This window comes from Caretta caretta, chromosome 10 (genome assembly GCF_965140235.1).
Source record: "Caretta caretta isolate rCarCar2 chromosome 10, rCarCar1.hap1, whole genome shotgun sequence".
Classification (NCBI taxonomy): domain Eukaryota; kingdom Metazoa; phylum Chordata; order Testudines; family Cheloniidae; genus Caretta; species Caretta caretta.
In genome coordinates this window covers 38,000,575-38,012,957 of record NC_134215.1, presented here as the reverse complement: position 1 = coordinate 38,012,957, position 12,383 = coordinate 38,000,575, and the positions used below count along the sequence as shown (strand labels likewise).

Sequence of the window (12,383 nt, the reverse complement as noted above, 5' to 3'; positions counted from 1 at the left end):
AGCCATTGATCACTACCCGTTGAGCCCGACAATCTAGCCAGCTTTCTACCCACCTTATAGTGCATTCATCCAGCCCATACTTCCTTAACTTGCTGACAAGAATACTGTGGGAGACCGTGTCAAAAGCTTTGCTAAAGTCAAGAAACAATACATCCACTGCTTTCCCTTCATCCACAGAACCAGTAATCTCATCATAAAAGGCGATTAGATTAGTCAGGCATGACCTTCCCTTGGTGAATCCATGCTGGCTGTTCCTGATCACTTTCCTCTCATGCAAGTGCATCAGGATTGATTCTTTGAGGACCTGCTCCATGATTTTTCCAGGGACTGAGGTGAGGCTGACTGGCCTGTAGTTCCCAGGATCCTCCTTCTTCCCTTTTTTAAAGATTGGCACTACATTAGCCTTTTTCCAGTCATCCGGGACTTCCCCGGTTCGCCACGAGTTTTCAAAGATAATGGCCAATGGCTCTGCAATCACAGCCGCCAATTCCTTCAGCACTTTCGGATGCAACTCGTCCGGCCCCATGGACTTGTGCACGTCCAGCTTTTCTAAATAGTCCCATCTTCATATTAATAGCATTTAGGCTTGTAAACCTCTGGCCCCTGCTATACTGTCATCAGAATGGCAGGGCCTTTGAAAGGCCTAGAGCATCCAACATGAGCTTGGAACAGAAAAGATTAAGGAAGATTGTTTATCCACTGGAGTAACACATTTTACTCACATGTACAGCAGCAATCAGGCTGAATAAGAACTGGACTCAACTTCCAGGATAAACTAGTCTGTCCTTCTGTTAATCTTTTCCCCAGCTGCCTAGAGCCTGGGACAATTCCCATGCCCCTGCAAGCTGCCATCACTTGATTTACCACTGGCACCAAATCTGTCTTGAGAGAAGACTAGGGAACACTATTGTCTTCTCCTCACCTCAGTCTAGCAGCCCATCCACAATGGGGACAGCCATCCTGCTGCAACTTGGGGCCTTTCAAGTTCGCCATCCACCACAAGCTTTGGCGAGAAGAAATCCTCACAGAGTCCATTTCTTAAATCTTTTAGTCAGTTGTAGACCACTCACAGTTTAAAAAATAATCCAGGCACTTCACATTTAAAATTATATTCTCGCTGTAGAGTGGGTCTATGCAACAATCCTAGTGTCAGGGAGGGTACTGGACAGACATCTCACTCACCTTGAGATGCAAGCCCCACCCACCCCTAGAATAATAGATCTTGCCAATGACGTTTTTCCTGGAAGAGTTAGAAGTCTGCTGCCATCTGTCTGCAGTCATTCATTTCAATGGTGGTGTAATTCAGAGTGTGTCTAAAAAACATGTGAAAATGCGAGAAGGTTAGTTGCTTTGCTCCTTCATAGAGGGTAGATAAAGAGAGAGCCCCTAAGCATGCAGCCTAATACAGTCAGGGTCTCATGTTCAGCAATTCTGTTGCCCTGGCTTTAGAATTACTGTAAAAGCTAACCCAAATCTTCATTTAAAAAAAACCCTCCTAGTCCTTATAGTTATGCTGACAACCTTCCAGCTATGAATTAAATGCAACTAGTGGACACCATTGTTTTCCTAAGTCTGCAGACAAAGCTCAGAGGTATCCACTATCCCCATTCAGCTTATGAATGGTAACTCTGAGGCCTTCTAACAGCAATGCATATAACATTATTAGTTTCAAGATATTCAAGTTGAGTATGTATCTGACTAATTTTTTAGGAATTATTTTTTAAGGCTATATCTAAAATTCCTTTTAAAGAAATGTTAAAGGGTTTTTCTCCTTCCTTATTCAGATTTAAGTATTTTTTCAGCCCATGGTAGATTGGGAGAAAGTAAAATTGATTAGATGGTGTCCTGTCAAAAATACAAAATAAAAATATTTGAACAAATGGGGAAGAGTTAGTGAGAAAAGAACTTCTCTGCTCTAGTTACAAATAGTGTTTAAAATACAATATTTTTCAGAGCTTTCAATGGGGATAACATCAGCAAAGCCATCCAAGAACCTGTCTATCAGTGATACCACACTAACAACAGGAAGATGTTTTTGCCAATACAGACTAACACGGCTACCATTCTGAAACAGGGAGATTGAGACTCTTAGCAGTAGCCAGAGACGGGAACTAGTTGTTAGCATCAGTCCTCCAAAGTGGGAAGTCACATCTCTCCTGCTCTTCAAGGGAGAAGAGGCAGCTCCTCCCTAGTGCTAAGAGAGTCCCCACCCCAACCCCGGGTGCCAGGAGCCCCCACACTTCACTACCGTCACCAGGCCCTCCAGCTTCCCCTGGCCAAAACATAATGGCAGAAGTTATCAGTACAAGCATTCTGAGCAGGAGAAAACAGACTGAGTTTAATATGGCACTCATGGTATTCTTTACACTGATCATATACTGAATTCCTGGAAACCCTCCATTACAAGATAACCTGAAACTGATGGAGGAGCTGTAGTCTGCTGCACCAGGGGATCCCCACCACTCAATTTATGTCCAGCCTCTTGTAGAGTGCACAGGTCTTTGGGTAGAGCATTAAGCCCCACACTAAGGGCAGGATCATTGGCGTATGATGGGGTAGGGAAGGAGTCACTCGAGGCTCCCCCGGTACATAAGGCAATGGGCAGACATGATGGTTTCTTACCTTTTGAAGTAAGAGATGGCTACAGCGACTAGTGTGAGTGTGAGCAGGATAGATCCCAGGACAGAGAGGGCTATTTTCCAGGCTTGGAAGGAGGCTGTGGGAAAAGAAGGGGAGACAGGTGAAGACTTGGCTGAATTATGTAAGGTATTGCTCATCTAGAAGATACTGCACTTCAGGAGAGCAAGGTTCCTTATAGTGAACACATCAGTGACGTATACAGCCCTGTCTTTCCACCTCACTGGGCTCAAGTCCCTGGAAAAAACTCACTACACAGCATTATTGTTTTAACTGTAACTCACTTTGAATTGCTGTTGGTCCTGGGCGGTGTATTGTTTTACTGGGGTGCTGCGGGCAAAAGACATGGTGGTACAGCCCCATATGGAGCCCTCCCCCCATTTTGAATCCTGTAAGATCAGGCGTATCCCGAGGGCTACAATGAAGCGTTGCTGTACCATCACCAAACAGGACAACGTTCCAAGCGGAGGGAGGGTCATTGATTGTGCTCTTTGGAGTGCATGCCACTGGCTGCAGGGCTATTGGGCTGCTTTGGCTGCCTGAGGCTAGGGTTTGCTGAATGTGAACTCACTGCAGGTTAGACAGTGCGGGTTGTGACTAATTTTGTATCCTAGCAAGGCCTTTGTATTCTATTCAGGGCCTTATACCGTGCCCATGGTCAGGGTAGCAGAGTGCCTTCCAGCAAGGCATGCAATCCATCACACTGCTTTCTGAAAAGACATGGTCTTTTTCAGTTCTGCACATTGCAAGACTACTACAGAAGTGACAGGACTAGCATGTCACCTTTAACTTCAGAGAAGCTGTATCTTCTTACTTCTCTCAGGCCAGGCCCCATTGGCTTCCACCAGACCAGTTTGTGGAGTCGAGGGTCTAGATGTCACCTGCTTTAGATCACCCCCCTCCCCCACATCCTCGTTCAATGCCAGCTCTGTAGAATATCCACCATGGATATTTTACAGAGCTAGCATTCTAGATCCAGAGCACTCGAGCTTGTGGGTGAATCATTGTGCCAGTTTTCCCTTTACTCACAGCCACTCTGTGACGTTGACACTGCGTTGTCCGGAGCGACACACTCTTTGTTTGTTTTAAGTACTCTCCCATCCACGGAAAAGGGATGAGGGCTGGCGGTGAAGTCCCTGTGCCAGTTTAGGATTAAATGCTGCTGCTCTGGTGACTTAGCCCACACCTGACCTGAAAGCTGCAACATGGAGTCTGTGCAGGTGAAGTTGAGCTCTGCTGGGAGGCAAGGAAGAGAAGAGATTCTGGTTCAGTTTGGATGGGCTGCCTTTTTCCTCCCCACCCCCATAAATCAGCAAAATTCTATCTCGGTTCAAAAATTCATGAGATTTCACCACCATCAAATCCAAACCAGTGTGCTGCAAACGCAGACCCTGGCCCCCAGCTCCATCAGGGCACTACCTCCCATCAGCCCATCTCAGATTTTATTCTGGAGAGGTGATAGGCCAGGCCATAATCAGGTTCCCATTCCGAGCTCAATTTTAAGCCCTCTCTGCTTGGTTCAATGTAGAAAGGCCAATAGGGATACAGCTTGATAAACTGACATGGATAGAAAGTAGCTTCCAAGTTACCAGCTTTACAAAATAAAATATGAGCAATTCACTTCCTGAAAAGCAATAGTTCTTACGTGTCTCCAGAGCTGGTGTGGCCTACCTGTTCAGATGTGACAAGTAACTGAGTGCCTCTGTTAAGGGGAGGCCCAGTTCCTGAAGCCTTCACGGGGACTGATTTCCAGAAAGTGCTGAGCACCTACCATCTGGAAATTAGGCCCCTTTAAGATGTTTCAAGGAGGGCACCCAAAGTGATTTTTCTTCTGAACATTTAGGCCTTTGAATTTATTTCATGAACTCCTCAATGGGATAGAGTCTATAGGACCATTTCTGCTCATGTATGATGCTTGTTTAGGGAGTCATTCAACACAGATTTTTGAATGCCCCCTCTCCTGGTTACATTGCATTAACATTCACCACAGTTTTGATGAGCTTTACCATGCATGGAACTCTGGGCTGACACTCCAAGAGGGGGTTGTACCAAAAACTTGGCTTCAGGATGATGCTTTGGCCAAATCCCAGCCAAAGTTCAGAGAAGGCATTTGGCAAAAGCCTGATATCAAAATACCTGTTCCAGGCTAACCAGCTAGGAGCAGGAGTGTTTCCCAAGGCACAAGTAGCAGTGCTTTACTGCTGTTAGAGTCGGTGGGAGCTGGCCACAAATGGCAGGTCACTTTGCAGACCTCCTGCGAGGTGCTGGTACTCTCCCTGCGCTTCCTGCGGCATGGCAGGAAGGAAGGAGACTAGTTTTCCCCATCCTCCCTGCAGCACTGGCCATTTCTCGGTTATGAGAAACTCACATCAGACACTCCTCCTCCCTCATGTTCCTCTCCCTAATGGTAGATCCTGCCTCTTGCCACTTCCTTTGCCACCTACCTCCTGTTGGTCAGACCCTCCTAATGCGTCACACTCAGGAATTCCCTCAGACTGCCAATGCAAGAGGCCTCTAAGTGAAGCATGTGGTTTGGGAAGGGACCATTTCCTTTATCACCAATGGCTGCCCGTTCATCGCTCTCCACACACCAGGAACATAAAAGTGCCGCATCCTCCTTATTTCAGTAAGAGTATGTCAGCTGGGCTGCACTGGGGTTGGGAACAGGGGAAGGGCAATATGAGGTGGATTTTGGTAAAGGTGGTTGGGTTTGGTACTGACCGTGTAGATAGAACTGGGAGACACCGCAGGTACAGTTTTCCTCTATGGATTTCGTTAATACCTTCTCTATGCTGTCAAGCACCCTCTCAGGGTTTGGGGTCCACATAGAGCAATCTAGGGGAGGAAGGGGAGATGTTATTAAAATGAAGCTGGCCCTGGCAATTAGTCTACAGCCATACAACCCTGAAAGCATCCCATCTTCATAGAATCATACAGAATCAGGGTTGGAAGGGACCTCAGGAGGTCATCTAGTCCAACCCCCTGCTCAAAGCAGGACCAATCCCCAATTTTTGCCCCAGATCCCTAAATGGCCCCCCTCAAGGATTGAACTCACAACTCTCGGTTTAGCAGGCCAATGCTCAAACCACTGAGCTATCTCCTACCCCACTGATCTCATCCTTGGGCCAGGTTGGGGCTGGTTACTACTTGGATGGGAGGTCCTGGAACTAGCCACAGTTAGAGGGTGAAGAGGACAAAATGGCAGAGCAGTTGTGAGGGGATTCCACCCTCCTCGTATTGGCCTGAGTTTGTCCATGGCGTTTATGGATCCACTGAATTCAGGGACTGGGATGAGAGTTGGATTTTCTACAGGCCAGACATAGCAGAGATGTTGATGTGGATTTACAGTCGCGTGTCACCACAAATGGCTGGGCTCATACCAAGATTCATAAGGAGCTTCACTCCCTTTCCCCTAGGAGGTTTCTAATTTATAGGAACATCTGATATTTCTGCCTGTATGTGGGCCTCTTTTCTGGTTTTCCATAGACTTGTACGCCAGCTTTACCGAATTCTCCCTAACCCCATGGTAACCTAGGTGCTAGTGGCAATGAAACAAGACAAGACAAGGGGATTAGAACTCCAGTCCCAAGCTTCCTAGCCTGGAAATACTGCACAAGATAGGGGAAGGGGAAAGCCGTGCTCCCCAATGGGCTGATGGACTGAGGCAGCTGTCTGACCACAGCCAGGGGGAAGCAGTTCCACCCATTCCCCAAGCAGGCTCTGGCTAAGACTCTGCTGAAATAATGGATTATTTGGCCGGGTGAGAGGCACCACAATGAGCCAGAGACATGGAAATCCATTGAACATAGTCCAGTTCCTGACAAGTCTCTTGCAGCAGAGCTGTAGGACACTCTCCTATGCGCTGTCGCCAACCTGAGGGGTTAGGGTTACGTCAAACACTTTGTTCCTGTTGCAGCAGTTAGACCTGCTGAGCTGGGACAGGGTGGTTTGCTTTTGGTGCCCCTGACTATACCCCAGTTATCACTAGAGAGACATGACGGGGGATTTCCTGTCATTGCTGAAAAGCAAATGGCCTTTCCACAGAGTGCTGATTAGAGAGGTGCCTGGAATTAAATACCTTGCCCTGCCTATCAACACCACCCCACCAGTGACAGGACTGACACTCCCAGGGGCCAAGTGGCATGGGGCCCCATCACCAGCATGAACCCCCACCTCATCTCTTAGTGCATCACAGTCCATGCTGACACGGTGCACTAATCATAGAAAATTAGAACATTAGGTTTGGAAGAGGCCTCAGGAGGTCATCTAGTCCAATCCCTTCCTGATCAAAGCAGGAGCAACCCCAGCTAAATCATCCCAGCCAGGGCTTTGTCAAGCCAGGCCTTAAAAACCTCTAAGGATGGAGATTTCACCACCTCCCTAGGTAACCCATTCCAGTGCTTCACTTCCCTCCTAGTGAAATAGTGTTTCCTAATAGCCAACCTAGACCTCCCCCACTGCAACTTGAGACCATTGCTTCTTGTTCTGTCATCTGCCACCATTGATGATAACCTAGCTCCATCCTCTTTGGAACCCCCTTTCAGGTAGTTGAAGGCTGCTATCAAATCCCCCCCTCACTCTTCATAGAATCATAGAATATCAGGGTTGGAAGGGACCTCAGGAGGTCATCTAGTCCAACCCCCTGCTCAAAGCAGGACCGATCCCCAGTTAAATCATCCCAGCCAGGGCTTTGTCAAGCCTGACCTTAAAAACTTCTAAGGAAGGAGATTCCACCACCTCCCCAGGTAATGCATTCCAGTGTTTCATTACCCTCCCACTGAAAAAGTCTTTCCCAATATCCAACCTAAATCTCCCCCACTGCAACTTGAGACTATCAAATCCCCCCTCCTTCTTCTCTTCTGCAGACTAAATAACCCTAGTTCCCTCAGCCTCTCCTCGTAAATCATGTGCCCCAGCCCCCTAATCATTTTGTTGACCTCCGCTGGACTCTCTCCAATTTGTCCACATCCCTTCTGTAGTGGGGGGACCAAAACTGGACGCAATACTCCAGGTGTGGCCTCACCAGTGCTGAATAGAGGGGAATAATCACTTCCCTTGATCTGCTGGCAATGCTCTTACTAATACAGCCCAATATGCCGTTGGCCTTCTTGGCAACAAGGGCACACTGCTAACTCATATCCAGCTTCTCATCCACTGTAATCCCCAGGTCCTTTTCTGCAGAACTGCTGCTTAGCCAGTCGGTTCCCCAGCCTGTAGCGGTGCATGGGATTCTTCCTTCCTAAGTGCAGGACTCTGCATTTGTCCTTGTTGAACCTCATCAGATTTCTTTTGGCCCAATCCTCCAATTTGTCTAGGTCGCTCTGGACCCTATCCCTACTCTCCAGTGTTTCTACCTCTCCCCCCAGCTTAGTGTCATCTGTGAACTTGCTGAGGGTGCAATTAATCCCATCATCCAGATCATTAATAAAGATATTGACTAAAACTGGCCCCAGGGGCACTCCGCTTGATATCAGCTGTCAACTAGACATCGAGCCATTGATCACTACCCATTGAGCCCGACAATCTAGGCAGCTTTCTATCCACCTTATAGTCCATTCATCCAATTCATACTTCTTTAACTTTCTGGCAAGAATACTGTGGGAGACATTATCAAAAGCTTTGCTAAAGTCAAATATATCACATCCACCGTTTTCCCCATATCCACAGAGCCAGTTATCTCATCATAGAAGGCAATCAGGTTGTTCAGGCATGACTTGCCCTTGGTGAATCCATGTTGACTGTTCCTGATCACCTTCCTCTCCTCCAAGTGCTTCAAATGGATTCCTTGAGGACCTGCTGCATGATTTTGCTGGGGACTGAAGTGAGGCTGACCGGTCTGTAGTTCCCTGGGTTCTCTTTCTTCCCTTTTTAAAATATGGACACTATATTTGCCTTTTTCCAATCATCCAGGACCTCCCCTGATCACCACGAATTTTCAGAGATAAAGGCCAATGGCTCTGCAATCAGATCAGCCAACTCCCTCAGCACCCTTGGATGCATTAGAGCTGGACCCATGGACTTGTGCATGTCCAGCTTTTCTAAATAGTCCTTAACCTGTTCTTTCACCACTGAGGGCTGCTCACCTCGTCCCCATACTGTGTTGCCCAGTGCAGCAGTCTGGGAGCTGACCTTGTCTGTGAAGACCAAGGCAAAAAAAGCATTGAGTACTTCACCTTTTTCCACATCATCTGTCACTATGTTGCCTCCCCCATTCAGTGAGGGTCCCACACTTTCCCTGACCACCTTCTTGTTGCTAACATACCTGTAGAAACCCTTCTTGTTACCCTTCACATCCCTTGTTAGTCCATTCATGCTAATGCATTCATTCTCCACACCGTCTGGTCCATATCAGGAGGGACACTCAGCAAAAGTATTTCCCCTCAAATCAGTCCAGGCCTCTCCCCAACCCCACACCACATGAGATGATAGCTCCTCTTACTGGGTGTCAGCAGGCACATGTCAAGATCCACAGCAAATGACTTCAGGGGGCAGCTGTTCTCCCAGCCAGGTGTAGGGTCTGAGATGGCATACGCCAGCGCAGCACTTGCATCACAGCAGGAGCAGCGGCTCAGAGACACTGGCCTGTCCCGAAGAGAAATGAGTCAAGTCTCACTAATATAGCATTTCAAGGGCTTCTTTAAGACACTCAAGCCACAGCCTCCCCTTCAGAATTCCAGCTTCTGCCAATGAGGGAGGCTCATCCAAGATGGCGGATGGCTTGCTAGGATAGGCATGTTTGTGGAAGGTGTTTTAATCAGCTTTTGCAGGTGTCCCAGAGACAGGATTAACTAATTGCTTTGACCCTGATGGGGAACAGAATATTTGAGAGTCTCTGGCCATAGGGAAGGCTATTTGGCTTTTGACAGCTTGATTCTGGTTGGAAGTGAGGTAACAACCCCAATATGGCCAACCTCCAGTGTTCAAAAATAATGAGATTATTCAAAAAACACCTTCATTTTGGAGTGATCATTTGCCGTCTGGAGTGTTTTCTGAGCCTTTAGGGGTCAACTGTTTCTCTACACTCCCCAGGACTAGAAACTTTTACACACTCTCACATTCATGCTCACCCCCACTCAGAGACTCAGAACAAAACTGCAAGGCTTGGCAACATTGCATGTCTATTCTCCCCAGGATGAAAAAGAATGTTTTTCTACCACAAGGAGAAGCAGTGCAAGCCAGATTTTATTGTCAGGAAGTCAACCAGATAACTAAGTTACAAACAAGTGCCTCAGAAAGGCCTGGCAGGCTGATGGCCAGTGGCTCAGACACACCCTTCAAGAGGCAGAGGACTTCAGTGCCACTTTTCTAAAGCATCTCCTTTTTCCTTGACAAATACATAAGCAGCAAAGCATTTCAATGAACAAGAAGTGGGAGTTTACCCACTTTTTGGCTGAAATTTAAGAACTACTTCAATGGGTTTGGGAAGAGCCAAAGCTGATATTTTCTGAGTTTTACAATGATTTGTGTTCTTCCATATGATGCAACAAATATCCCTTATGAAAAAAAAAACTACAACATTTTAAAATCAAGAATAGGATACTTGTGTATAAAATTCTAAGCCCAGTCTATAGAATTCTATAGCAGAGATGAGATTCTATAGAAATTACTCTAAAATATAGAAAATTTTACTTAATTACTAAATAATCCTATTGGTTTCTTTTCTATTAAGTTTTAGAGAACTTGTTCATCAGGGGTTGATGTTTGAGAATCATTTTACTTTACTTTCATTTCTTTAACAGTTTGCTTTCCATTATTATTTGCTATATCATAAGTGCAGTTTGAGCATGGTCGAGACTTATGGCTTCATTTTGCTTTGAATCAGTATATATATGACTTCATTCTCATCATGTTTTTTTATTCTAAGGGAGGAAAGACATCAGGTCACACCTGGTAGAGCATTATTGTTCCTTATACTACATTCTCCATTGTATCATCCTGTTCAGTTCTACAATTCTCATTACTTTCCTGTTTGGAGGGTATTAAGGTAGAATGCTCAAGGCTCTTGCAGCTCCATCTTCTGCCAGCCGGAGCCTCCAGGCACAGAAGACCTGGAGACTTTTAAAATGGAAGGCTCATAACATGTTTGAAGCCAGAAAATACGTCACCTCTCCTCCGCACAGGGCACAAAGTGCGATGGGCCGAGGCGGTTCAGCTGTCCTTTGCCTGTGCTAGATTCCCATGTGTACACCACAGCATCCACCAGGTTCTCTAGATTCACCATCATGTCAACAGGAATTCTTGCTTGACGGCTGTTGTACACTGCCACAGCGCTGGAGCCACGTCTAACAGATGGGGCATTCCTGATAAATGGCAATTGCTGATCTGAAAACAGTGGGGGATAAATTGGTGAGCAAAAGGACACTTTAGGCAGGGCAAAGTGACAAGCCAAGAGCAACGAGAACCAGATTTCATTGATGCCTCCCTGTTATGTCTCATGGCATATACACAGAGAAGTCAGATAAAACCATTAATACTCTTGCTGGAAGGTTGCAACGTAAGAACATAAGAATGCCCATACTGGGTTAGACCAAAGGTCCATCCAGCCCAGTATCCTGTCTACCGACAGTGGCCAATGCCAGGTGCCCCAGAAGGAGTGAACCTAACAGGTAATGATCAAGTGATCTCTCTCCTGCCATCCATCTCCACCCTCTGACAAACAGAGGCTAGGGACACCATTCCTTACACATCCTGGCTAATAGCCATTAATGGACTTAACCTCCATGAATTTATCCAGTTCTCTTTTAAACCCCGTTATAGCCCTAGTCTTCACAACCTCCTCAGGCAAGGAGTTCCACAGGTTGACTGTGCGCTGAGTGAAGAACTTCCTTTTATTTGTTTTAAACCTGCTACCCATTAATTTCATTTGGTGGCCCCTAGTTCTTATATTATGGGAACATGTAAATAACTTTTCCTTATTCACTTTCTCCACACCACTCAAGATTTTATATACCTCTATCATATCCCCCCTTAGTCTTCTTTTTTCCAAGCCGAAAAGTCCTAGTGTCTTTAATCTCTCCTCAGATGGGACCGTTCCAAACCCCTAATTATTTTAGTTGCTCTTTTCTGAACCTTTTCTAATGCCAGTATATCTTTTTTGAGATGAGGGCACCACATCTGTACGCAGTATTCAAGATGTGGCCGCACCATGGATTTATATAAGGGCAATAAGATATTCTCCATCTTATTCTCTATCCCTTTTTTAATGATTCCTAACATCCTGTTGGCTTTTTTGACCGACGCTGCACACTGCGTGGACGTCTTCAGAGAACTATCCACGATGACTCCAAGATCTTTCTCCTGATTAGTTGTAGCTAAATTAGCCACCATCATATTGTATGTATAATTGGGGTTATTTTTTCCAATTTGCATTACTTTACATTTATCCACATTAAATTTAATTTGCCATTTTATAGCCCAATCACTTATTTTTGTGAGATCTTTTTGAAGTTCTTTACAGTCTGCTTTGATCTTAACTATCTTGAGCAGTTTAGTATCATCTGAAAACTTTGCCACCTCACTGTTTACCCCTTTCTCCAGATCATTTTAGGTTGAATAGGATTGGTCCTAGGGCTGACCCTTGGAGAACACCACTAGTTACTGCTCCCCATTCTGAAAATTTACCATTTCTTCCTACCCTTTGTTCCCTGTCTTTTAACCAGTTCTCAATCCATGAAAGAATCTTCCCTCTTATCCCATGACAACTTAATTTATGTAAGAGCCTTTGGTGAGGGACCTTGTCAAAGGCT

General features: G+C 45.9%; 1 protein-coding gene across 5 annotated transcripts in view; it reads right to left on the bottom strand.

The window, feature by feature from the left end:
• Positions 1 to 678: 678 nt before the first annotated feature.
• Positions 679 to 12,383, bottom strand: part of LOC125644298 (uncharacterized) — a 33,644-nt gene continuing 21,939 nt past the window's right edge. For 3 of the 5 annotated variants that reach the window (XM_048868020.2, XM_048868019.2, XM_075132896.1), the window contains exons 9-14: positions 10,743 to 10,959; positions 9,077 to 9,219; positions 5,359 to 5,472; positions 3,667 to 3,873; positions 2,623 to 2,716; positions 679 to 1,313 (exon numbers count right to left, since the gene is read on the bottom strand). In XM_048868020.2, the coding sequence (XP_048723977.2) occupies positions 1,250 to 1,313; positions 2,623 to 2,716; positions 3,667 to 3,873; positions 5,359 to 5,472; positions 9,077 to 9,219; positions 10,743 to 10,959 (839 nt within the window). In that variant the 3' untranslated portion in view covers positions 679 to 1,249. Of the gene's footprint in view, positions 1,314 to 2,622; positions 2,717 to 3,666; positions 3,874 to 5,358; positions 5,473 to 8,317; positions 8,502 to 9,076; positions 9,220 to 10,742; positions 10,960 to 12,383 lie in introns of those variants that run through there. The other 2 variants (XM_048868021.2, XM_075132897.1) reach the window with 2 other exon arrangements.